Source organism: Drosophila rhopaloa, unplaced genomic scaffold, assembly GCF_018152115.1.
Source record: "Drosophila rhopaloa isolate 14029-0021.01 unplaced genomic scaffold, ASM1815211v1 contig_115, whole genome shotgun sequence".
Lineage (NCBI taxonomy): Eukaryota > Metazoa > Arthropoda > Insecta > Diptera > Drosophilidae > Drosophila > Drosophila rhopaloa.
The window spans coordinates 14,136,184-14,163,268 of record NW_025334990.1 but is presented as its reverse complement, the minus strand read 5'-3'; the positions used below and the strand labels follow the sequence as shown (position 1 = coordinate 14,163,268).

At 40.9% G+C, this 27,085-nt stretch overlaps 6 protein-coding genes across 6 annotated transcripts; 4 read left to right on the top strand and 2 right to left on the bottom strand.

Annotated features, from left to right (window-relative positions):
* Window positions 1-175: 175 nt before the first annotated feature.
* LOC108039888 (mitochondrial proton/calcium exchanger protein) lies at window positions 176-6,377 on the top strand. The gene is made up of 5 exons (XM_017117054.1): window positions 176-269; window positions 591-916; window positions 2,613-4,933; window positions 4,995-5,291; window positions 5,353-6,377. The coding sequence occupies exons 2-5, from the start codon at window positions 844-846 to the stop codon at window positions 5,713-5,715; spliced, it is 3,054 nt and encodes a 1,017-aa protein (XP_016972543.1). The 5' UTR covers window positions 176-269; window positions 591-843; the 3' UTR covers window positions 5,716-6,377.
* A 1,891-nt stretch (window positions 6,378-8,268) lies between these two features.
* On the bottom strand, window positions 8,269-9,087 carry LOC108039812. The gene has a single exon (XM_017116899.2). The coding sequence runs from the start codon at window positions 8,980-8,982 to the stop codon at window positions 8,290-8,292; it is 693 nt and encodes a 230-aa protein (XP_016972388.1). The 5' UTR covers window positions 8,983-9,087; the 3' UTR covers window positions 8,269-8,289.
* A 5,290-nt stretch (window positions 9,088-14,377) lies between these two features.
* LOC108039910 (proteasome subunit alpha type-7-1B) lies at window positions 14,378-16,295 on the top strand. Its single transcript, XM_017117086.1, has 3 exons — window positions 14,378-14,546; window positions 14,604-14,833; window positions 15,342-16,295. The coding sequence occupies exons 1-3, from the start codon at window positions 14,445-14,447 to the stop codon at window positions 15,760-15,762; spliced, it is 753 nt and encodes a 250-aa protein (XP_016972575.1). The 5' UTR covers window positions 14,378-14,444; the 3' UTR covers window positions 15,763-16,295.
* Window positions 16,296-16,514: 219 nt separating this feature from the next.
* Window positions 16,515-18,190, bottom strand: LOC108039909 (T-complex protein 1 subunit zeta-like). The gene has a single exon (XM_044458874.1). It carries the CDS (start codon window positions 18,154-18,156, stop codon window positions 16,558-16,560), a length of 1,599 nt encoding a protein of 532 aa, XP_044314809.1. The 5' UTR covers window positions 18,157-18,190; the 3' UTR covers window positions 16,515-16,557.
* A 381-nt stretch (window positions 18,191-18,571) lies between these two features.
* LOC108039911 (suppressor-of-stellate-like protein) lies at window positions 18,572-19,617 on the top strand. The gene is made up of 3 exons (XM_017117087.1): window positions 18,572-18,649; window positions 18,723-19,265; window positions 19,322-19,617. Exons 1-3 carry the CDS (start codon window positions 18,639-18,641, stop codon window positions 19,479-19,481), a joined length of 714 nt encoding a protein of 237 aa, XP_016972576.1. The 5' UTR covers window positions 18,572-18,638; the 3' UTR covers window positions 19,482-19,617.
* Window positions 19,618-21,519: 1,902 nt separating this feature from the next.
* LOC108039768 (CLIP domain-containing serine protease 14D-like) lies at window positions 21,520-26,305 on the top strand. The gene is made up of 4 exons (XM_017116853.1): window positions 21,520-21,580; window positions 21,853-22,081; window positions 22,377-22,901; window positions 25,759-26,305. The coding sequence occupies exons 1-4, from the start codon at window positions 21,520-21,522 to the stop codon at window positions 26,303-26,305; spliced, it is 1,362 nt and encodes a 453-aa protein (XP_016972342.1).
* The last annotated feature ends 780 nt before the right edge of the window (window positions 26,306-27,085 follow it).

The window sequence follows — 27,085 nt, the reverse complement described above, 5'->3', positions numbered from 1 at the left end:
ACATGAAAATGGGTCTAAAAATTTTAAAACGACAAATGCAGATTTTTAGAAAATCAAATTTCAACTTAGAAGATTTTAATCATATAGTTTGCCTATAGTAACACAAATAGTTTAAATAATTAAAGGAATCCCCCTACCGAATGGGAATTTTTGAGATTTGCAGCGCGGTCACACTGATATCAAACGTGAAAAAAGTGAGAAAACAGACGGTTTAGTTTTTATTATTTACCAGGCACTCAAGCGAATGACAAATGGATTTTATATAAACGGTATAGAGCGCACGGCATTATCCGCCTCTTAATGATTTAACCGGTTGTCAATTGCATGAAATGCAAAAATAATTAGAAATTTCTTACTGAGTTGTGTAATTTGATTTGAAAAAAGAGTTCGAGGCAAAAACAAAAACAAAAACCAAGATCGCGCGATATTGCGTCGATGACGTAGCGCCTGCCTGTGTGTGTGTGTGCTAACTTTTTCGTTTTGGACATCAAAAAACAATGTGTGATTTAATCAATTTATTGACTTTAACCAAATCCACAGTAGGCTAACAGCAGCAATTTATGCGTTTTATTTACTTATTTTTTCATTAGACGATAGTCTTGGAAAGGAACCCGTTACATTGCGCCAACGATATTGGAAGAGGCAGGGAGAGAGATAAACTATAATCTTTAATCAACGCCAGGAAAGAAAAACAACAGAGGAGAGAAACCCGAGCGACAGAGAAACCAAAGATACACAATCTACAGACAGTTTGTCGGAAATTCAAAATTACAATTGAAAATTGTTTGGAATCGGATTGGCAGCCGACCCGAGCCACGCCCCCCGCCGCCCCTCGCCATCGCCATGAACGCCCTGCTTCGTCACAAGGGACGCAATTTGCGAACGAGTCATTTGGCCCAGAACGTCTACAAGCGCTGTAAGTTGGTCAAAACAAAAAACAAAACGCAAATCCAGAAAACTTTCCATTGATTTTGCGCCCTTTGTGTGTGTGTGTGCGCCACTTATCCAGTATTTTGTTTTGACTGCATTTTCGCTGGAAAGCAACAGCTGATTGACTGGAAACTACGACGTGCGCTGGAAATTCTATAGTGGAGGGATTTGAACAGTGGCGTAGTCAAAAAACATAAAAGCGGGTTTCGAGTATTTTATTTTTTTCAATTGACTACAAAATGTTTCTAGTTTTATATTATTATCTTAACATGTTTTAAAACTGGAATGCCCTTTTAAGATCCGCCATTGTTTTAACGTTTTTGGATCTAACCTGTTAATTTAATTAGTTGCCTTGTTTTTTGCGGCTCGTTTACTTTGGATCACGACATGTAATAGTCCAATCTTCTTTATTACACATATTCAAAAGTTTTTGTGAATAGGAAAACTAAAACGAACTAATAAAAATAATGATTCATGGAAAAATTGTTAACGGTTTAGATCAAATGATGTATATTTAAAACAACGATTTAGAAAAAAAAAATTAAGTAGTTCTAAAAATAATTATGTGATAAAATATGATAATTTATTAACTTAAAATTTAAAATATGTATGCTTAAAATTTTTTTTTTTTTTTTTAATATGAAAGTTTACATATACATACTTGCTAAACCAATTTTCCGAAAAATTCTAGTAAACAAATCTTTTCCCTCTACATGTCACTCACAATTTTGGCATTATTTGCGCGAAGAATTTCGATTTTTTAAGAAATACCCTCACAAGGAGCAGGTGCCAACGACAGGTACCAGAAATCACCAGACAAAGGGTCACTTGATGACAAGTACAGTCACAGTTCTGTGCAGAAACTATTATATAGACCTGAAAACAAGTCCGAAATCATTAAAGAGACCTGAAAATGGGTCGAAATCGCCTTCACTTTCTCCGCCACAGTTCCTTTTTCGTATTCCCCTTTTTTCACTCAACCGCACATTCATTTACCTTGAGCAATTGCCAAAAATCGGAAAATGAGAGAAAATAAAAGGAAAAGTGCGCTGTAAACAATTGCACTCGGCGCACATTTCTGAATGTTTGCTACATCGTTTATTTATAGAGATAGAAAGTTCTCAATGTTTGTGCGGACTTGGGTTCGCTTTTGGTGATTTATGTAAGCTCCACTCCAGGTGCTAATTTTCACCTGTCGTCTGCGATCTTTGCCTTTTCTATTATCAACTCGTTGCCTCCACTGCAAATCCCAACAAAAATCCGTAATCAAGGGGTAAAACGCTTATCAACTGCAAACTTTTCTTGTTTTTTGTTCGTTGTGATTAATAATTTATTGTGTGCTTTTATTTTTATTCTTCGCTTCTCATTTTTCGCCGGGTGTTCAAGATTGTTGAACTTATTTTATTTATTTTAGTAAGAAAGGAAATGTGTTTCGGAAAAACCTTTTGTCATATGAACGTTCATGACTATAGATTCAGTTCATTGACTTAAACGTTGCTTTTGTAAGCTTTGTTATGTGGATTTGTAAGGTTTTACTAATAACTACGAATTATTAAGTTTTATAAATGTGATATTTTTTATTTTAATTGTGTTCTGATTTAAACATTTTTCTACTCGTTTTCTTTTAAGCATATTAAAATATTTAATTCATATTAATCAACCTATTTTCAACCTTTTTGCAGATCTAAAATCGAGCTGCTGTGCATGCAGCTCGGCTAACTTCACAGATGAACGCGCTGCAGTTGATGAGCGGCCGCGGAGATCCGCGTCGACATCGGTGCTAGAAATTAGCAGATCGCTGGCCGCCAACCACCGGAGGTTCCAGCCACATGCCAGCTATGGGTATCATTATTCGGGCCACGGGTTCAGGCATTTGCACGCCAGTCGGACGATGCTGGAGACGTCTAGCTCGAAGATCGATGCGACTGTCAAGAAGCTGAAGAACCAGCAGAAAGAAAAGGTTGAGGAGATCATGAAGGAGGTGGCCAATGCTCAGGCAACGGCATCGGGAGCAAGCTCTGCACCTACCGCCACTGCATCCTCAGATAAGGGTCAAAGTGCAAGTGCGACGACAGGTTCCACATCGGCGACTGCCTCGTCGATGGCTGTGGCTCAATCTTCGGACAAGACGGTGGCCAAGCCAAAAAAGCCACTGGGCACACGCATTTGGGACGAGCTGGTGCACTACTATCACGGCTTTCGCCTGCTCTTCATCGACGTGGCCATCTGCTCGAAACTCCTTTGGCGGGTGCTCAACGGCAAGGGGCTCACGCGGCGAGAAAACAAACAGCTGCAGCGGACCACCTCGGACCTGTTCCGCCTGATTCCTTTCTCGGTGTTCATCATCGTGCCGTTCATGGAGCTGCTGCTGCCGCTGTTCATCAAATTCTTCCCCGGCATGCTGCCCTCCACGTTCCAGACCTCAAGCGATCGGCAGGAGAAGCTCCGTCAGTCGCTGGGCGTCCGCCTCGAGGTGGCCAAGTTCTTGCAGCAGACCCTCGATCAAATGCCCGTCCAGCACAAGGAGCACAGCAGCGAGGAGGCCAAGCAGTTCGAGGCCTTCTTCAACAAGATCCGTAATCCGACTGAAGCCGTGGGCACCGATGATATAATCAAGTTCGCTAAGCGATTCGACGACGAGATCACACTGGATTCTTTGTCGCGGGAGCAGCTGGCGGCCCTGTGCCGTGTCCTGGAGCTAAACACCATCGGCACTACCACGCTACTGCGTTTCCAGCTGCGGCTAAAACTGCGATCCCTGGCCACCGATGACCGGGTGATTGCCCGCGAAGGAGTCGACTCTCTGGATCTTTTAGAGCTGCAGCAGGCGTGCAAGGCGCGTGGTATGCGGGCCTATGGACTCACGGAAGAGCGTCTTCGGTTCCAGCTGAAGGAGTGGATCGATCTCTCGCTGAACGAGCAGGTGCCGCCCACACTGTTGCTTCTGTCAAGGACCATGCTTATTTCCGACGACAGCATCACCACTGATAAGCTGAAGGAGACAATGCGTGTGCTGCCGGATGCAGTGGGAGCTCACACACGTCACGCCATCGGCGAGAGCGAGGGCAAGGTGGACAACAAGACCAAGATCGAGATCATCAAGGAAGAGGAGCGCAAGATTCGCGAGGAGCGCGAAGAAGAGCACGAGGAGACAATCGCCAAGCGCACGGCCATCAAGGAGGAGCATCCCGCTCCATATGTGTTTGCTGAGAAACTGGCGAGTGACAACAACCTTCTGAATCGCAAGGAGCAGGCTTCGGTCTCCGAGACGGACAAAAGCATTTCCTCAACCGATGTCCAACTGCTTTCCGATGCACTGAAGACCCTGTCATCCGATAAGCAGCTGGTGGTGGAGAAGGAAACTATCAAGGAACTCAAGGAGGAGTTGGCTGACTACCAGGAGGATGTGGAGGAGTTGCGAGAGGTGCGCCAGGTCGTCAAGGAACCGGTGCGAGAGAGTAGAGCGGCCAAGCTATTGTACAACCGGGTCAACAAGATGATTTCCCAATTGGATACCGTGCTCAACGATCTGGAGCACAGACAGCATCAGATCAAGCAGGCGGATTCTAGCGATTACGTGGCTGCTAGTCCCAGTGTCGAGCCGCAGCAAATGGTGCACATCGACGAGCTGGTCTCTACCATCAAGCGCATGAAGGAGTCCTCCGATGAAGAGCGATTTAAGGTTGTCGAGGATTTGCTGGTCAAGCTTGATGCGGACAAGGATGGTGTGATTTCGGTGCATGAGATAACCAAGGCGGTGCAGAGCATCGACAGGGAGGCCACCAAGATCGACAAAAAGCAGCTGGAGGAGTTCACCGAGTTATTATCCAAGATGGCGACCCGCCGGCGCAACGAGGAGATCGTGCGCATTGATGACCTTATGAGTAACATCAAGGTGCTGAAGGAAACCAGTGACGAGGCACGTCTCAAGCACATCGAAGCCGTCTTGGAGAAGTTTGATTCCGACAAAGATGGCGTGGTGACCGTCAACGATATTCGCAAGGTAATTGTACCATACAAATTTCTACCAAATTTGTACTTAACGGATTTTGTATTCTTGAAAGGTGATGGAGTCCATTGGTCGTGATAATATCAAGCTGAGCGATAAGGCCATTGAGGAGCTGATTTCTCTGCTTGACAAGGAACAAGTGCTGCATGCAGAGCAGAAGATTGAAAAGGCCATAGCCAAGAGCATGAAAGAGGCTGAAAAACTGAAGTCTGAGGTGGACAAATCGGATAAGGATTTGGCCAAACTTGTGAATAATATTCATGATTCCGCCAAGGAAATTCAGGACATTGCCAACGAAATGCGTGATAAGGAAGAAACACTAACCGACAAAGCTAAGGAGAGTAAACCGGAGGTAATATTATAACAAGGCTTCTTTTAAAATACAAATATTTATATTATGTATGCCATTTTAGCCCGCCTTCCAGGATACGGCAAAAACATTAAAGGACACAGCCCCGAACCTAAACGAGACGGTGCCAAAGGATACCAAAAAAGATCCGAAACCACCCACAAAGGCTTCCGCTGGCTCTGGTCCAACGGGGAAGTCCGGCGGAGGTGCGAATAGTGGAGGAGGAGGCGGCAGTATCGTTGGTGGAACAACGACGGAATCGGCGCTCCGAGAGGCGGCCGAGCGGCAAATGGAAAAGATACTGCCCTCCACGGACATTGGCCTACCGCCCACGATACAAACACCACCGCAACCACCGACGTCCAAGAAAGCAACGGCCACGGCATCGACCCTGTCCACGACGATTACGGCCAAGAAGCTGCTCTGACCGACCGAGAAGTCCAAGGAGGGAGCGGATGAGACAACTCCTAAGTCTGTACCTAAGCCGAAGTGATGTGGTGCAGTAGAGGGCGGAGGAGAGGTGCTGCTCGTGTGTCCCATATTGTTCCGACTATACAAAGAATTAATTGTTACCACTTAACTAAACGTAGGGAGAATATCGAAACGAAAATGCGACTCTGTATTTAACTTAATTCGTGATCCGGGATCAGGATTAGGAGAGTGCTATACTTAACGCGTGGCTGTAGTACAGTATCTTCTCTAAGTAAGGCACAAATCAGAAACTAATAGAAATATATAAGAATAAACCGACTTAACCGATGTATCTTGATTTATAAATTAGTTTTATCCATAAATCAACATTCAACGCCTGATCGGGCGATTGACAACTTCACTTGGCCCAAAACAATATTAGAGAAGCGATTGTGATCATTAGGCGAAATGTTTATTTACGTTTTATACCCTACTGCTATTAATATGTATTTACCTCAAGCAAATGAATTAAGGAGACAGGTTTACTGAAAGATGGCGACGAGATAATGAAGTTTAATTGAAACCACGTGATAGATCTAAACAATAAAGTGTGTGCTTGAATTACCTAAAGAGAATTTGTAAAAGTGTTTCGCAATAAAAGTTAGTATACAAAAACAATTACTAATTAACCAAGTGTAATTTACGGGGTCAAACGAAATGGTTTTCCATGTACTATGCACAATTTCAATCTGGCATTATCAACAATTTTCCAGAAATTACCACTGAAAACCCATTCGGGAATTTTAAATAACTGACTTCAACCAAACAATTGCTCTTACAAACCGCATTGATTGCTCAGAATTATATTTTTGCATTGTTTATTGCCTCGGGAGCGGAATAGTGCTCCATAACCACCCCCGACAAACCCAGTTTGGCCAACTGGCCGGTTGTGATTCGCAATCGACAACCGCAAAACCCAAACTTTTACGGCCAAGTTAGTTTTGGACCAACGAGAAGCGGAGGAGCAGTGCATTTTCAGCATCACATCCTGGGCAATAGAAGTAATAAAAATTACCACAAAATGTTCAAAAATTTCATCTTTGCCGGACCACTGACCTATAAATTCCCATCATATTCAGCAAAGGCCAAGAAAGTGTGGTATTCGTAAAATATTTAGAAATGCTCTCAAATAGTTTGGCTTTCTCTTGGAACAAACAATTGAATATAATCAAATGAAGGCTGTTTTTTTGGTATAGTTTTGATCTACGATACCAAGAATCATTAATTAAACCCAATCATTGCGTAAACATGGGAAAACTTCCGACCAACAGCGGAATCGAAAACAAATAAACGCAAAGCGGCGGAAAAGAATGAAACGGAAATTTATTTAAAGGTAAATAAAACCGCCAAAAACGCGAAACAAGCCAAATAATAATAAACTTCAGCTCCGCTGGGAGGGAATTGTTGTTTGCAATCAGGCCAAGCCCAACAACCGAGCACCGCAAAAGGGTCGCGGAGGATATGGTAGATGGACAGGAAAGTTCTGCAGAGTGTCTCGGCGAAAGTTTGCTCAGCTCAAAGTGCTTCGGATGCAACAATGAAACTCGAAATCTGCCATGAATTGCAGACAATCAGCGACAGAGGACATAAGACAAGCGGACCGGGTGAATTTAAAGTATTTCGCCATGGAACGAAGTTAATAAGTTTGAAAGCCAACGTCCCAGAGAATCTCTTTCCCTCTCACTTATTTTGCTGTGCCAATGAAATGGTGCTGCAGGACGGCATAAAAATGGCACAATTATTTGAAGAAATGTTACAAAACAATTAAAAAGTTGCAGACTTTCATGAGTCAATCAAAAGAGCGGCAGCCGCAACGAGTTTTCTAAAAGTTGCTCAACTTTGCTGCACTTTAAATGCTAGACAACAACAGGCATGGGCGCAACAAGCATACGCCCCGTTGTACGTCATGTGAGCAGCAGACATCCTTTCGCCCCCAAACTAATGCAATTTGCTCTTGCTGAATTTTATTTTCTGGCCAATCAGAGGCAGAACTTGAAAAACTGCTGCATTTTCGAAAGCAGCAAAACAACAGAAAGTCGGAGGCTGTCTGTTAAAGCCCCTGGCATCTGTTCCACATATCGCATCGCAACTCGAGATGAGCTTCTCGGAGGCGCTGATGCACACCAGATGCAGATGCCTAAATGGATTGCCGCATTTTTACATTTAATTCGTTTCTCAAAAGCAATTATGTGCCATAAAGTTATTTTTCTCTGGCAAGTTTTACACATTTTTCACTTTGTAAATAAAGTTTTTATCTCGGATCTTTGGCCGTAAAGAAACATAACTGGGTCTTTAAAATTCTTTTAAAAATAATGAATAAATATAAAATTGGATTCAAACTTTGTTGCAAAATTTAGTACAAATTTACTTTAATATACCAGTAAGTTCTTGTCTAACTAATATTTTATTAGCTGTATTTGATTTAAATAAATTTGACCTTTAATGTTGACACATTTTAAAGCAACACTTAAACCTTAAGACAAGAAATTGGGACAGAACAGGGACATAATCGAGTGCACGAAATGTTTATTTAATCTCGTCTGGGTACTCGTTTCTGGAAAAGATCAGACTCCCGATGAAACCAGCCATATCGCCAGCTAGTCGCCTCGGGATAGTTGTACTTGTCGTCCGGACTCCGTTCGTATCGCCTCTCCAGGTAGTTGATCCGCTGGCCATTCCGTAGTAGTTGAAGCTCGGCCGCCGGCACCGATTTCATGGGAAAGACCAGACTTCGTCCAAATCCGGCTTCCTCCAAGTCTGATAGGTGGTAATGGAATACTCCGGAGCCGGCGGGTCGGTAAATTCGACTGGTCACTCCATTCGAGCTCCGTAGAGGAATATAGAACGTCTGTGATTTAATGGTAGCTGTGCTCCTGGCGATTCCCGATTTTCCAGAGGAACCTGTTGTTGGAGTAGAACCCTCATTTGTTCTGGACCTTATCTTTTTAACGACCTTCCCCGAAATATGTGGCTCAACGACCGCCAGTTTAAGACTTCGACATGGATTGGACTTGATCTTTTCGGATAGCGCTTTTTCCGGTGTCTTCTCGGAAACTTTAGGAGCTGATAGATGAGAAGAAGCTGAAGCAGTCTTGGCCACATTCTGTCGTTTCTCCAAATGGAAAAGAGAACGCAGAGCAGATGTGGACTTAGCGGGTTCCACGAACTTAAGTGTGTTCGACGGCCTTAAATTACTTGACTTTCCCGAGCATATACGCTTCATAACTGCACTTAAAAAATTTGGATGTTACTTATTTATTTGGAAATCTAAACGTTGGGAATAAGCCACCGAATTATAAATAACCAACAATTTATATTGACATTGACGTAAAAAGAAAAGAGCTACTGTGTGTGTTGGGCAAAACTGTTTTTTAAATTCACAAAAGCTAAGATAAGATTATTAAAAAGCAACATTATTTATATCAATTTCATCTCACCGCAATTTTCATATATTTAATCTTTATTATGTCATGCAAGAATCATGATCCTCAGGAATCCCCAAAAAGCAACTTAGACCTCATTCGACTTAAGTTATTTGGTTCTCAAACACCTGATAATTCCAATCGGCTAGCAAGAGTTTATGTCTTTTATAAATCTATATTTTGATTCTCAATAAATGCAAATTCGCAGCGCAGTTTCCTTTTCCCATCCATTTTTTCTCTCGTAACCCGAATTTGTGTTTATTTTCAATTTGTGTGGTAGTGTGAACATATAAAGTGGATTATACGGAGATAAGAGCGCTCTACAGACACATTTTTCTCGCATTTCCCATGTTTTTTTCTGCGCCTGGCCAAAAGGAAGCGTTGTCCCGCACGTTGGCCATAAAAATATCGCAGATATGTCGCCAGACTGTGAAATGTTTATATGCATGGGGTCGTGTGTCGTGGTTGCAGCCATTGCAGTTCCACCAGGAAACTCTATAAACCCCCGAGAAATCGACAGGGCTTCCCCTTGCCCTTGCAACTTTAAGAATATATATATATGTATTCGACATTGATTTGGTCTCGTTCCAATTGGCTTGTTTATTTTCGTATCCTTTCTGGTTACCTGGTGGCTTCGTTTGAGGTGTTTTTACTGGATTCTTTTTTGGGGCTGTCGGGATTTGGTTGTTTACCTACACCTGCACTTGCCTCCGGCAATACTGCATAATTTAGTTGCATGGCTGTTTTTATACATTTTTTTTCTTTCTTTCCCATCTGTGGGTGTCAAAATATATATCTGAAATATAACGAAACTTTTGCTGAGATTGCGTGTTCTATTTGACGCATGAGACAGTATCGCAGATTGATTTTGCCAAACTTCAATGTGATAGATGGGCGTAATGTCATGGCAATGCATTCGGAACTGAAAAATTGAAGGACTTGCAACTTTAATAAGACGAAAGTGCGCGACAGCTGAAGCACTCACATTTTCCTCGACCCTCGCTGACCATTAGCGGAAAACTCGCTCTTTCCACTTCGATTTGATTTGACTCGAATCGCTTCCATTTCCATTTTCTTTCGCATGCTGCATTTTTCTCCATCAATACCTTCCCTCCTTCTCCTTAATTTGCACAGCATTTGTCGCCATTTGGCTTTTAGTTAGCCGGGAAATGCGGGAAAAGCAGGAAAATCGGTGAGTCGGGGAGTCGAGGGACCAAGCTGCTGACTGATGGAGTTGCAGTTGCACTTTACTGCAATTGGTTGCACTTTATTCGCGGTTGCGTGAGTGGAACTCGAAACTTGGAAATGGAATTGGCAGCCAGCAAGTTTAAACTTCTAAATTGCATTATTGCAAGCCCCAACCCACAACCATTGCAGCATTGGCAACGTATTATTTCTAATTAAATTGAACACTGCCGATATCCGACTTCAGCTCACGTATTAATGATGTAACGATTGGCAGGCATTTCGAGATATCATTCCCAGTTGCTACTAGAAATAACTACTTTTAAGCAATATTAAATCTCAATTGAGAAAAAATAAAAGATAATAAATTGTTTTAAGAAACTTATTATTCCATCTGAAGAAACACATTATTGGAACTAAGGGTTTCTTTTTATTATAATTTAAATGTGGTAAAAAAACCAAATATATTAATCCTATTTATTTACTTTCTTGGTCCGTTGATTAATCGCAGATTTGAAAAAGGTTGAGTAATGAGCAAAATTGAGCGCGGCAGGTGCATCTGCGGCCGCCAAATTCAAAAGGTACCATGGCAATGAGCTCGAACGACCTTATAACCGAAAACTGAGTGGGGGATGCTGTTGGCCAAGCCAAAGTTCGTTGACTCAAAGTGGCACTTTGGGGCCGGGCACTGGTACTCACAAGATCTCCATAAGCAGCCGGATGATGAGCAGGAGCAGGACAAAACGGGACAAACGGGACAAACGGGACAAACGGGACAAACAGGACAGACAGGACTCCCCCCAAAGAGGTGGAGCTGCGGAAGGACTAAGTCAACAATGCCGTGCGCATTGCTAGGTTTATTAAAAAGGGCTCAGGTGAATGTCTGAGCGCCATTTGAAACATCCGGCGAGCCCCTCGTTATATCCCCTGTGTTTACTTAGCCGAGACACACGCAAGCATACATATACGTAATATAGAGATAGAGATAGGGTCGTGGCAACCAGAAGCCTCAAGTTTGCCCTGAAAGTTGCCACCGACTCGACAGCAGACTGCCGTCAATGGTCAAAGGTCATTTGCATTTTGCCATCGTCAGCTTGGCCATGGCCAACCAAATAAATATAAACGTTTGACTGGCTGGCGGAGAAGGGGCAAAAATATACAAATACAAAACTGATTAAAGTGACGAGATTTGAGGAGAAGTAAAAATGTTTACAAAGACCGCAACAGAACACAAAAAAATATTTAATGATATCCAGATACAAAGTTTTTTTAATATGTTCTTTATTTATTAAACTAGTTCAACCAGTATTTACTAATTTACTAATTCCTTCAATTAAGTTTTTTTCCTTTTGTAATAATTTTTATTTCAGTTAACTCTTATTAATTAAGGAACTACAAAAAACATTTTTGATAATAAAATTAATTAAACAATTTAGAAAGCATATTTTTAAATTATAATCTATAAGCGTTGTTTTCCATATAAAAAGTCATTTTTTCTACTGTACCGCAAGTTAAATAAATACTGAATAATGCATTGGGCGATAAAGCGAATAAATAAAGTAATGATTTAATGCAATAAATTCAATAATTTCAGAGGCAAGTCGGCCGCTGGCGACCCCAAGGTATAACAATAAAAATTATATATACTTTCTGCAATGATTAATTGACAAATTGCAGAAATATGTTTTTTTCGCATGCCACAGGCAATCGCGAGATGCCCACATTTTCAGCATGTAAACACATTTCCATCGCACAAACTCCCATCCTGAAACCCTCCCGATCCCGATCCCAATCCAAATCCCAATCCCGTCATGTTCAAATCGCTCGTCATTAATTTCCACACATCGGAGTGGGCGATGGAAGCACTTGAAACTGTGCTCCAAACCTTGTTTATCCACAACAGCGTCCTCAACTTTTATTGGGTCTTTAGTTGTGCCGACGACGAGGATTGTGTGTAGGGCGGATGGGGGGGTTGGGGGGCTTAAGTGGGTTTTTGGAGGGGTTTTTGGGGTGCTGGGTTGGGGACAAGAAAAACAACAATCAACACCATTTGACGCTACAAATTAAGCTGGAAGCAAACAAATCGTGGCAAGTTCCCTCGGTTTTGCCAGCGAAAGTTTCTGCTGTTTTTAGCACATGTTGTTGCCTTGTTTTATGTGGCTGTCTTGTCTGCTTTCCCGCTTTCCCGCTTTTCCGCCTTTTCCGCTTATTGCTCGCCTCAATCCCCAATGCCCAATCCCCAAAACGAATCCCATTCCACTTTTCGATTGTCTCAAGGGCAATTCGCTGTTCAGTGTGAAGGAGCCTTTTCGATTGGCAATGCTCACTATTTATGGGGTAAAAGTGCTTAATCAAATGCCAAACGGCAAAAGCACGCACCGAAAACACGGCGTATACTTAATTTTTGCTCACTGCCAGCGGGCAATGTCTTCTTCTCCCCAACTGTGTTTTTGCCCTGAGTGCTAATGAAGCCAGGCTCTTAACATTGGAAATTCTTATTTAATTAACAAGTTTAACAAGGGCTTAACTGTTGATAGAGGACTTAAGACATCAAGAAAGTGAACCTCGTTATTGAAGACATTTCATTTATTAGTACTTTTTGAAAGACTTAATAAAATTAAATGAAAAGAACTTATAAAGAGCAAATAAGAAGTTATTTCACAAAAATAGATATATATTACATTAAAAAAGGAACGTTATTTTTTTGTGAACCCATTTTTAAACAGAGTACAAGTATTACAAAAACGAATTTAAAGAAGAGCAAGTTAATAAATGTGAAATAATAAAATACAATAAATGAAATAAATAGTTTTTTAAATAATATTTTACGACTTTTAAAGTTTCCTACAGTTTATTGCTTAACTCATAACACAAATCACGCTATTTTTATATTCTGCGTCCGGCTAATATGCATTGATAAATGCCTTTATTAATTCATTTAGCGCTATGCTCGTGGCTGGCCCAATAAAATGTTAAATAAAAATGTATAAACCATATTTGCGTGATTCAACTTTCGGCTGGGCGACAACGTGTGTAAATTTAAAATGTCCGGTCGATGGGAGTATAATTCAATTTTTGTGATTCTATTTGCAGGTCGTTTTGTTTGCAGTCATGCTTAATTTATTTATATGGCAGCCGCATTTTTAGTAAACGTTTGTTTTGGGGATTGGCTATTTTTGGATGGCACGTGTTTAATCCTGGTAAGTATTCGCCACACCTCCAGGACATCCAGGACTCCTCGCTGTCCCTTTCTTCGGTGCACGGTTGTCATAAAATGTTAAATATAAATTTATGGCAGACTAGCCGCTGCTGGCATACTAAGCATCGCATCAGGAGTTCGCCGGCAAAAAGGAGTCGCAAAAGGACTTTCCCCCAGTTGGCTAAGCACATTAGCAAAAGGAAGCTGTTTCGATTACGTTTACATTGGCCAGAGATTTGCGCTTTTGTTGCACTTTGTGATTTTGTTGTCAGCGTTTCAGCCACAGGACCTTCGTAGACTTGGTTAACAGGGGAGCAGTTGCCAAGGACTCAGGACCCTTTTAAGTAGGGTCAGGTGCTGGGATTGGGTTGGCAGGAATAGTCAGTAAAACAAATTGAAATTTTCACTAAACATTGCTAAATTCGTTTTATTATTTCATCCCAACTATTTATGTTAACGATAATCTGATTAAAGTAATAATTGTTAATTCGCTTATATTTTGAATTATGCTAATTTATCTTTATTGCCGCAAATTGAATTACATGTTTAATTTTGAAGTTATTTAATTGCTAAAATACCTGATGACAATTGTAATTGAATATACATATGTTAAATGCTTTAATTGCAATTCACATGATAGAATTGGATCGATATTATAAACTTTTAAGTGGTTACATTTGCAAATAATGATGGTTTTCAATTTACAAAAATGGAAAACACATTTTTCACATTCTAAAAACAGATTCAGATTCCTAGCAACAGGTTATTTGTGAAAAAGCAGGCGTTTTAAATAATTCAAATACTTGAAAATTTTCAGCTCGCAAACAACGAATATATTTATTCCCATCTTTTTATTTCCAATTATTTAAGCCAAGTTAAATGGCCGAACGCTATGATCGCGCGGTGACCATTTACTCACCCGATGGCCATCTTCTACAGGTGGAATATGCCCAGGAGGCCGTGCGAAGGGGTTCCACGGTGGTAAGTCCCTGCCCTCCGGTGTTAACCATTATTTAATCGGGTGAAACCCACCAAAAGGTGGGCCTGTGCACCAACAACGCCATAGTGCTCGTCGTGGAGAAAAGGTCCGTGGGCGATTTGCAGGAGGCGCGAATGGTGCGCAAGATTTTCATGCTGGACGACCACGTTATGATGACTTTTGCGGGGCTCACGGCGGACGCACGCATCCTGGTGAGCCGCGCCCAAGTGGAGTCCCAGAGCCACCGCCTGAATTTCGAGAAGCCCGTGAGCGTAGAGTACATAACCCGGTGAGCAGAAAGCTTCTTTACCTTCGATTACACTAAAACTTTTTTTTTTTTAATTAACCATTAAAATTAAATGAAAGAAATAATATATTTTCTAAAAAATGGTTCTAAAACTAAATAGTTTTTTACATAATTAAGGACACCCACAAAATAAAATCATTTTCATTTTCTGCTCTTAAGATAAAGCTATTCATAAATAAAAAATGGCTGTAAACAAATATATTGAAAGAAAGACGGAAACTTTTCAGGAGTAAAGGATTTTCGATTTTTTATGGTATTTTCCAGAGTTTTTATTTAAACACCGAAACTTTATTATTAAATTAGCCTGAAGACGATTAGGAAAGTTTAATGAAGATAATTAAGACTAGTTTTAAAGGTGCTGGTTTTGCACAAACAAGTTTTGATTAACACTTTTTTCTGATCGCTTATCAGAATTTAAATAACACTGTTTTTTACCGTGTAAGCCGCAGAGTAATTTTCGATTTTTGTTGCCCCCTTTTCCATTTCGCAGCTTCATGGCCCAGCTAAAGCAGAACTACACGCAGAGCAATGGAAGGCGTCCATTTGGAGTGTCCTGCCTGGTGGGGGGCTTCAACGAGGACGGCACTCCGCATCTGTTCCAAACGGAGCCCTCGGGCATTTTCTACGAGTGGAGGGCGAGCACCACGGGTCGGTCGGGTCAGCCGGTGCGCGACTTTATGGAGAAGCACGCGGACGAGATTCTGGCCTCCGCCGATGAGCCGGCGGCCATCAAGCACATAGTCCGCTCCCTGATGACCGTGTCCTCGCTGAACCACAGCCAAATGGATGTGGCGGTGCTAAAGTACAAGCAGCCACTGCGTATGATTGATCCCAAAAGTCTGGGCGATCTGGTGCGAACAGTGCGCTCGGAATTGGAGGCGGAAGCGGAGGCCAATCGGAAGAAGACATAATCCCTAATTTTGGGACATGTCCCAGGGTCAAAATCCTCGCCCTTTCATGACCAATCAAAAGTTGATAACCATTCCTCACATTGCGTCTCCTCATTTTTTTCGCGAGCGATTCAATTTCGTCCAGGGAGATGGGGAAAAGTAATCAGCAGGAAAAATGTGTAAAGCGGGCAAATCACTTAATTTGTCTCGAGGGCGTATTTGTTTACTTTATATCTCAAACGAAGCCTCGTCCGCTCCTTTCAGGCCAACCAAGTTAAAAAGTTTTAAGTGAAAATGGGAATTGAATTTGTAGAGGAAAAAATAAGAGAAATGCGCGCACACATACAGAAAATATTTCTCCATGGTTTGATTTAATTTTCCTTTGATTTTTGGCAAATAGTCTATTACAAAATATCGCAGCTCTAAATTGCATTTAGAAGGGCAAATCAAGACTATTTTGTTTGACTTGAAAAAATGCTTGATGAATTTAAAAATAATTTCCTTTGGAAAAATTAAGTTGGAAAAATGTAATAATAAATTGTAAGGTAATAAAACGTTTTGTTGAATATTTTTTTCAATTTGAATTAAAACCTCTTTAATATTTTTTTGAGTACAAACTCGATGTTTTTTTTAGCTGTTAGTTCCATTTAGGAAATCCTGTTCCTCCTAAACTTTTAGTTCCCCAGGCTGTCATACTGGCCGTCAAAAGTTAACCCCCACCTCTTTTTCCTGAAATCGAGTACTTCAATCAAAAGTGCGCTTCGGGGGTTAAAGGTGTGTGCCTTTATTAGGCTATTCTCATGGCCAAGTGTGCGTTTAACCCTTTAAAGAGGTCATGCCGGCCTGCATTATTTCATCGGTGAGCAGAAGGTTGCTGGCAATAATGGAGCACGAGTCCAGGATTTGCCTCCGAACGCAGAAGTTGTCCAGTATGCCAATGGAAGTGGGGTCCATGGGTTCCCCCGTTGCCAGGTCGAGTCCCACGGATCCCTCCGTCTCCCGCTGGGCATCCGTCAGCTTGACAATTGTGTCCTGCACATCAAAGCCACTGTTTGTGGCCAAGGTTTTGGGTATAACCAGCAAAGCCTCGGCGAAAAGCTGAACACCCAGTTGAGCCTTCCCTTTCACCGAGTGTTTGGCATTCAAGAGTTCCTTGTGGGCCTTCATTTCGAAGGCTCCGGCTCCTGGCACAACACAGGCATCTAGTACGGCATTTTGAATGGCATGGAGACCATCGCGAATGGCATCTTTGATGGCTGAAATCTGGTGACGAGCTTGCCCGCGAATCACGATTGTTACGGAAGTGGGATTGCGACAGTGCTCCACGAATGTGTACTTCGTTTCCCCCAACTCCTCCTCGCGTACCAAGGCAGCGAATCCCAGATGCTCCTCCTTCAAATCCTCCAGAGAATTCAGGGCCTCTCCTCCGCAGGCTCTAACCAATCGCTCCATATTCCTGCGTTTGGCACGTCTCAATCCCAGTATACCCTCGTTGGCCAGAACCTCCAGTGAAGGCACATCGATGCCTTTTTGGTTGATGACCACAAATCCTTTTTCGTTGCCCGCACAGACTTTTTTCTTTAGTTCTATGATTTTGGCCAGGCGGAGGTCTATAAAGCGATGTTCCTCGGTGACACATTTATCCAGTTCCACGGCGGTTTTATAGTAAAACCCCGAGGTCACAGAGGTTTTCTCCAGTTCCAGGGACACATTGCAGGTGAGGATGTAGGCATCCTGCAGGATCTTCGGCATATTCACATGACGTCCGCCGTGATCCAGAACTAGTCCTTCAACGAGCTGAGTTTCCACACACGTGTGCTGCAGCATTTCCATCAGTTCGATCATGTTGAGATCTAGCAGATCCTTGCCATCGCCACGAACAGCCAGGACAGCATCCACGCAGATGTCCGTGAGCATGTCCGCCAGGTCAGGTTCCAGTTTAGTTCTCAAACTGGTTCTGGCCACCGGAATCAAGGCTTCCCGTTCAATGAGAGTGGGAATCTTTAGGGATTCGAGTACCTCCAAGGCGTGTTTCTTAGCCAACATGATACCCTCCACCAGCAGGCGAGGATGCAGTCCCTCTGCGATGAGTAGCTCGGCCTGCTTGAGGAGCTCACCGATCAGGAGCACCGTGGACGTGGTCCCATCTCCCAGGGAATCATCCTGGGCTGTGCTGGCCCTGGCAATCATGTTAGCCGTGGGATGGCGTATATTCATCTCGTTCAGCAGGACATTGCCATCCTTGGTGATCCGGATGTCGCCCGCCGGAGAGACGAGCATCTTCGTAGTGCCCTTCGGACCCAGATTGGTGGCCATAAGCTTCTGCAGACCCATAGCTCCAGTTATATTGATTCCTAGGGCCTGGGCAGCTCGGGCGATTTCAGCTTTGGGATTCAGGAGACTTACTGCTGCCATGGTGATTATTTTCTTAATTAATTTGAAAGGTAAGAATTTTTTAGGACTTCTAGTCACCAATAACAAATAAATGTCAAAGTGACAGCTTTTTCCTGGCACACTATTTAAAGGCCAATTAAATTGCAAAAACCCTTTACCACACTAATTTTCAAGCCGCTAAAGGCACTTTCTTGTAGAGTGTTCTTTATGAAAGGGTTTTCTTTTCAAAATCCAAATAATATAAATTCAGCTGTCTTCTCGTATTTTATTTTAAATTTCTCGTTTCCGGAAAAGCTATTTATCTAGCTTATATAACATTTACAGTGCTAAGAATTTTCGAGTGTTATACAATATCCAAGCTGTTTTGTTAATACCAGAAATCTAAAATCGATAGCCAATTTATTTTATTTCCTGGAAATTCTTTGACGTTAAAGAAGGCTTTGACCCACAAAGTCATTTTAATCACACTCGTTTCAGTTTCTTTAAACAACTGCTTTGCCAATATGTCGAGCACGTAAGTATAAGTATTTTCTTCTGGAAAATACGAAATATTTACTTAAATAAAACCATTTTGTGTCGCTTTACAGCAACCACTCGGTGCGAGATAGCAGCTGGATCAGCTGGTTTCTTGGCCTCCATGGTAACGAGTTCCTCTGCCGGGTGCCACCCGATTACCTAGAGGATAAATTCAATTTCACGGGCCTGGAATCGCTGGTGGTGAACTTCAGTCATGCCCTGGACTTGCTCCTGGATCCGGAATACGACAATCAGGGCTGGGATAATGGTGTGGATACGACCGATGCGGAGCAGCTGTATGGCCTGATCCACGCCCGATACATTCTAACGCCGCGTGGCGTGGAGGATATGTGTCTGAAGTACGAGAGGGGCGACTTCGGTTCGTGTCCGAGGGTCTACTGTAAGGGACAGAAGACCCTGCCCGTCGGCCTCTCCGATCAGTTCAGTCAGAAGCACGTGAAGGTCTACTGTCCGCGTTGCCACGACGTCTTCCATCCCAGAACTCGATTTGCTCTGCTGGATGGAGCCATGTTTGGGACCAGTTTTCCGCACATGTTCTTCATGCAGCTGCCGAACTTGAGACCCCAGCCACCCCAGGAGAAGTACGTGGCACGGTAAGTGTTTAGCCCACATGGTGCAGGATCAATTCTAAACCTATCCCCTTTTGCAGTCTCTATGGTTTCCAGCTGCATCAGAAGGCCCTGATGCCATCAGAATCGCCTGAACGAGAGCCCAGAAACTCCGGATCCTCGCTCAGCAAGTCCACCTTTGGAAACCTATCCAGTTCAATGGCATCCTGTGCACCTTCTTTGCATCCCATCAAGTTTTAATGTTTAACTTTTTTCAGGATAATTTGCTGCAATTAAAGGCATTCCTAAGCAGTGCGTTGATATCGCCAGATACACACAACAAACACCTACAGATTATTTAAAGCTGGCCATATCAACCACTTCAATGAGTATCAAACTCGAGTGTCTTAGTCATTAATAGGGGTTATCACCTTGGGATTTAGGAACTGAAGCGACTTTAAGCGGCCTATACATCCGCTTAGAGCAAAATATTTAAGTTATATAAGTTATATTTCTTTCACATGAAAATTTGTTTCTTATTACATTTTCTTACCCAAAATTAATTTCCATACCTCTTCATAAAATTAATAGAAAATCTTTAGATTTTATTGATAATGTAATTTTTTTAAAGAGAAGTTTTTTTCAAAAAGCTTAAATATTTTTCAGCAAAAATGTGGCGGGTTACCTTAAATTACAAATGGAATTTAATATAATTAGGTTCTTTTTTTAAACTATATGTTCTTGGAAATTATAACGTCGACTGAATGAAGATGAAGAGAATTGAAAGAGATTGGAGAAATATTATGTTTTATCTCGGTGTGACTTGTGTACGCTGGATTGTGCAATCAAAATCCACTTGCCAGCACAACCTGCTAAGCCGATAATGGGAATTACGCAGAGTTGAGGCGTTCGCAAGGACTCGAGTCCTGCGAGTCCTGCAAGGAGTCGGCTCCTGCCCCACCGGCATCTCCAATAAGTCATGCCTTTATTATTATTTACTGCCGCCTGGCCGCCTTGTCGCTTTCAGTTTTCAGTTTTCCGTTTGCAGCTTTCCGCGCCACTCTACGCCTTTTCCCTGTCGAGTGGAGAATTGTGCCGACAAGCATTCTCTCCTTTTCTCCTTTTCTCATTTTCTCCATTTCGCCATTTCGCCATCTCTCAGTTCTCGCACTTTTCACACTTAATTTCATTAAGTAATCTTTCATAGCGCTGCTTTTATTGAGTTTTAAACTGGCAGACCGTATAATGAGCATGGCGGTCGGAAAAGCGAGGAAAATGGAAAAGGGGAGCTCTTCAGAGGAAGTGAGCGTTTTGTTTTACATTACAATTGAGCTGGGAATGTGTTTTCTTATTGTCTGCTGATGGCTTTCCTCTGGCGACTCCTTTGTGGCTCCTCGGCCACTTGTTGCTCCAGTCAGCCATCATTTATTCATTACGAAAGCATCAGCCTGCTTGTATTATTTTCAATATTTACCCAATTTCAGAGGGCACACGTTTTGTAGCTCTACTTCTGGTTGGATAAACAAATCCGAACATTCTAGTAAACAACGCACTTGCATTCGATTGTAAACTTCGCTCCAGGATGGCGATTCTATTCCTTTGTTGCCAGTGCGCCGGGCCAAATGTGTTTTCAAGAATGGCCGAATATTTGATTGTATTGCCGCAGGTTCCTCAATTTCTATCCACCATCCCAGCACCACCACCCAATTTTTAGAAAGTGGTTTTCCCGAATGCCGCAAAAGCTTACAGAAGAAATATTATTGTGTGCCGGCTTTCCCTTCGCTGGGCAAACAATATATGCGATTCGAACAACGCCCTTAAAATTTCAATTTTATGTATGGGAAATAGGAGCTCGATTTTAATCCGTTGTAAGATAAAAAATAAACAATATTTTGAACAAAAACATGCGAACATTTCTCAAATTTTGCAGGCCATAATATGGTTTATACAATTGCGAGAGGTATTATAAATTACATTTCCAAGGCAGTGAAACAAATATTTCCGACCTTATAAGGAATATACCATTAGAGCCAAGTCCATCTGTCCGTCGATCGTACTCTGTCAAAAACATCCGACAAAAAATATAATAATCTCTTTATAATCAGATGGAAATTTCCATTGTATAAATGCAATCAAACAGAAGACTACCTAACAATATCGAACTTTTGATCCTCGCCTGAATTATTTTGGTGATAAGTTTCTGGGAATTTACGTTCCATTTAAGTCCGTTATCAAATCTCTCCAAACACCTATAAAAAGCTCATCCACTTGGAAACAAAGAGTCAGTCGTCACTGCAAAATGAAGCTGCTCGTTGCTGTTTCTCTAATCATTCAGATTGTCAGTGGGGGACGTATCCAGGGTAAGTGCTAAGTCGACTTTGGGAAACATCCTGGAGATCAAAAAATAAAACCTATCAAAGGTATCCTGTGCAAGCTGGCTTGATTCCAAGCAGTAAAACAGGAAATTGACAGATCCTGAAATGCATCTTCCTAAAATCAACGTAAAAACTCCGTGTCTTGTTGAGTAAATCGAATTTCTTAAATACGATACGTTTTTTTTTTAGAATCAAACTTTGTAAACGCAATACTTACATTTATTGAACTAAACTAAAAAAAATTCTTTTATTTTCAGGTTCAATTGAGCTTCCTGGTCCTGATATTTGTGGAGTTGATGTCATAGGGCAACGGATCCTGTCGGGCAATGATGAGGTGATTGGTAATGAGTTTCCCTGGTTGGTATTGTTGCAGTACCGTCCCCCAAATGGAGGTGATCTACAAGCTCGGTGTGCTGGATCCCTGATCAATCAACGATACGTTTTAACAGCAGCCCACTGTGTGACATCGTTTGATATCGGAACACCGTAAGAAATCGTTCTTTAAAATAGGTTAAATAATTTAAGTTGAAGCTAAACAAATTTGCCTGATTCGTATGAAAAAATTTATCTATATGCCCTCGAAATAAATCTTTAATAATTAATTTACAGTTAGTTAAATTATATATATAAATTATATTATATATTCGTCTGCTGCGGAAATTTTAAATGAAATCTTTTTATAATGCTTGAATATTTATAATAGTATTTCTGATTTTTCGAGCAACGCTTTGGAATTTTAATATGTTAATTAAATGCTTATTAATATATTCTTATTTTTTAGAGTATCTGTAAGATTGGGCGATAATAGCACTCGTATTGGAACAGAATTTGTAACATTGGACATCGAAGATATATATTACGAATATTGCAGATATAATCCCTTCAAAGATATTGCCTTAATCCGTTTAAAGAGTGATGTTTCCTATTCGGAGAATATAAAACCTATTTGTCTGCCCTCGACTGTGCAACTATCACCACTGCTTTCTGACCAGCTGTTGACAGTGGCTGGATGGGGACTCAATTCAATTCATGGCCGCAGTACCACCAAGCAGAAGGAGCTGGTCACCTGTGATAGTAGATACTCATTTATGCATTTGGACACAAGATTAAATTGCGCCCAAATTCGTAACAGGAATGCCGACTGTATCTCGGATGGCGGAGCACCACTGATGGCATACCATCATGGTGTTTGGGTTCTGCAAGGAATTTTGGCTTCTGGTAGACGTCAATGTGATTCGATGAGTTTGCCTGGAATCTTCACGAACGTTGGTCAATATGATCAATGGATAAAGGAAAACATGAGGCCGTAGTATTAAATCAAATACGTTTTTATGTAGCTTAATATGATTACAATAATTCAAATTATCATCGAAACATCTAACCTAGCCTAATCAACGAAGAATTCACTTTGCTTTACGATTCTATATTAAATACTGATCTCAACGACTTTTCCTTGAGTACTGAAGATAAGGTGGAAATTAATTTTTAGTCTTTGACTATGAGATATAAAATCTTTCCGATTGAGAACATAGAAATCGTATAAAGGACATTTAATAGTTTTGAAAGTCAGATCATTTTTAGTTACCTCCCAAAGGTGTCCGACAGTACAAAATTGTAATTGTACGAGCAAATTCCTCGTGATAAAGAATCTGCGGTTATGAATTTTGAAATGCTATTTTCATGGCAATGCTGATGACGCTTTTGCGTTTCCATTTCTTTTTTGCCAGTGCGCCTGCCCAAATGTGTTTTCAAGAATGATGTGTTTTCTCAATTTCCATCCACCATCCCAGCACCACCACCCAATTTTTAGAAAGTGGTTTTTCCGAATGCCGCAAAAGCTTACAGAAGAAATATTATTGTGTGCCGGCTTTCCCTTCGCTGGGCAAACAATATATGCGATTCGAACAACGCCCTTAAAATTTCAATTTTATGTATGGGAAATAGGAGCTTGATTTTAATCCGTTGTAAAATAAAAAGTAAACAACATTTTGAACAACAACATGCGAACTTTTTTTTTTGATTTTTGCAGGTCATAATATGGTTTACTATACCCTTGCGAGAGGTTTTACAAATTAAATTTCCAAGGCAGTAAAATAAATACTTCAAAAATTATATAAATTATTAAATACTATACATTAGAGCCAAGTCCGTCTGTCCGCGGATCGTACTCTGTCAAAAACCTCGGACAAAAAATATAATAATCTCTTTATAATCAGATGGAAATTTCCATTGTATAAATGCAATCAAACAGAAGACTACCTAACAATATCGAACTTTTGACTTTCGCCTGAATTATTTTGGTGATAAGTTTCTGGGAATTTACGTTCCATTTAAGTCCGTCATAAAATCTCTCCAAACGCCTATAAAAAGCTCATCCACTTGGAAACAAAGAGTCAGTCGTCACTGTTGCTGTTTTTCGGATTATTCAGATTGTAAGTGGCACACGTATCCAGGGTAAGTGCTTCTGGAGATCAAAAAATAAAACCTATCAAAAGTGCAAGCTAGTTTGATTCCAAGTAGTGAATTGACAAATCCTGAAATGCATCTTCCTAAAATCAACGTAAAAACTCCGTGTATTGTTGGGTAAATCGAACTACTTTTATTAATCTTAAATATTTAATATCTTAAATACGATACGTATATTTTAGAATTAAACAGTGTAAACGGAATACTGACTTTTTATTGACTTTGATCCAACTTAAAAAATGATTTTTTATACCCTTGCAGAGGGTATTATAATTTTGGTCAGAAGTTTGTAACGCAGTGAAGGAGACGTTTCCGACCCTATAAAGTATATATATTCTTGATCAGGATCAATAGGGGAGTCGATATAGCCATGTCCGTCTGTCCGTCTGTTTCAATACCGTTTGCGAGCTCAGTTTAAAAGCTAGTGATCTGAAACTTTCACACTCGTCCTAAACCATGTGTACGCAGATCAAGTTTGAAAATCGCCCCGATCGGATGTCTATATCCTATAGCTCCCATAGGAACAATCGGATATATCTTGCAAGAATTGATGGTATTTCGCGCAGTGTAAAAGCTATTGACATGAATCTTTCCAAATCGTATTTTTTTATGCATACCTTGATCAGGATAAAAGCGCGTGACGTCTATATCCTATAGCTCCCATAGGAACAAAAGGGTAAAATCGGTTAAAATTTAATGATTTTTAGGATATTTCGCGCAGTATACAAGCTATTGACATGAATCTTTCCAAATCGTATTTTTTTATGCATACATTTATCAAGGTAAAAGCGCGTGCCGATCGGACGTCTATATCCTATAGCTCCCATAGGAACAATAGGGTGAAATCGCTCCAAATTTAATGATTATCAGAATATTTCGCGCAGTGTGTAAGCTACTAACATACATTTTTCCAATTCTTATTTATTTACGCATATCTTGATTAGGGTAAAAGCGCTTGCCGCTCGGAAGTCTATATCTTAAAGGCTGCGAAAGTATCCCTTTTTTTCTATTTGTATATGACATTTTTGCAGTATAAAAGCAATTGACTTGAAATTATGCAAATCTAGTTTATTTATGTATACCTTATTCCTTTCGCTACTTTTTCACTTTTAGCAATTTCGGCAAAGTCTGCAAGGGTATTAAAACTTCGGCTTGCCGAAGTTAGCTTCCGTCCTCGTTTTCAGATGCAATTGAGCTTCCTGGTCGTGATATTTGTGGAGGTGATGTCATAGGGCAACGGATCCTGTCGGGCAAAGATCACTTGATTGGCAGTGAGTTTCCCTGGTTGGCATTGTTGCAGTACCGTGACGAAAATGGAGATTTTCCGATATATCCGTGTGTTGGATCCCTGATCAATCAACGATACGTTTTAACAGCAGACCACTGTATAACAGCGTTCGATTTCGGAAGAAAATAAATAAAATATGTTAACTAATGAAAATTAATTTGAATCTAAATTCTAATTCTAATTCGGATAAAAACATTTATTTAATTGCACTTGAAATAAATCTTTGGTAATTAAGTTACAGTTAGTTAAATTTATAATTTATATTTGTCTGCTGCGGAAGTTTTAAATGAAATCTGTTTATAACGCTTAAATATTTATTATAATATTTCCGGTTTTTCGAGCTTAGCAACGCTTTAGAATTTTTAATAGTTAATAATTAAATGCTCATTAATATATTCTTATTTTTTAGAGTATCTGTGAGATTGGGTGATAATAGCACTCGTATTGGATCAGAATTTGTAACATTGGACATCGAAGAGATACATGTTCCAGAATTTTATATCGGCGAACCTAATTTCTCAGGAGATTTTGCCCTAATCCGTTTGAAGAGTGAGGTTTCCTATTCGGAGAATATTAAACCTATTTGTCTGCCCTCGACTGTGGGACGATCAACACTGCGTGACGGCCAGCCGTTGACCGTGGCAGGATGGGAACTCGTTAATAACGTCCCCAGTAACAAGAAGCAGAAACAGGGGTTCACCTATTTGGATATCGATCGGTGTCGTCCAAGATTCTCATTTATGCATATGCACCACAATAAAATTTGCGCCCAAGTTCATAACATGAATGACAGCTGTATTGCGCAGAGCGGAGGACCACTGATGGAATACCATCATAGTGTTTGGGTTCTGCGTGGAATTAAATCCCTTGGATACCCATGTGATAGGAATATGCCTGATGTCTTCACGAACGTTCGTTATTATGTGTATTGGATACAGGACAAAATGAAGCCGTAGTAGGAAATCAAATACGTTTTAATGTAACTTAATATGCTTACAATAAATCAAATTATCATCCAAATATCTGCCGACCTAACCAAACCAACGGATAATATCTTTACTTTGCTGTTATCGATTTTATATTAAATACTGATCTCAACGATTTGATGACATAAAATCTTTCCGATTGAGAGCTTATTTAAAAGTTTTAAAAGTCAGTTCATTTTTAGTTATCACCAAAAGTTTTCAGACAATACAATATTCGTGATACAGAATTCGCGGCACAAATCTCGTGAATGTCTTTAATAAAAAGCTTATAAATATATAAGAAAGAAGAGGGAGCTCTCCTTCCAGCCTTCCTTGTCTAATCAATTTTCTTAAATTAATGTAGTTTTAAAATGGTTCTTATTTCCTAATTCTGATTCCCATTCAAATTAAAATCGCTTATTGCCAGTATCCAATTTTAGATCGTTAATGTTGCTTTATCTTTTTGCTCCCCTCTTAATCAGTACTTTAATACAGTTGACGTAATTTTTGGACTTTCTATGATGAACCCCCAGCCTGGGCTAAGCGATTCAGCAATTTATGGTTAATGGCACTAAATTGGTTAACTTTGGCAGCCGGCAAACTTTCTTAAAACTTGCCAAAGGAGAGAAAGAAAGGCCGGTTCCGTTAATTTGGAGCTGAGCGGTCGGTTGACCAAGCCCCAAAGACAACTACAAAGTCCTAAACGCCGGCTGATTAACCCATTGGGACGGATGGACGGATGGACGGGTATCCTGCTCCAGAAGGAGGACC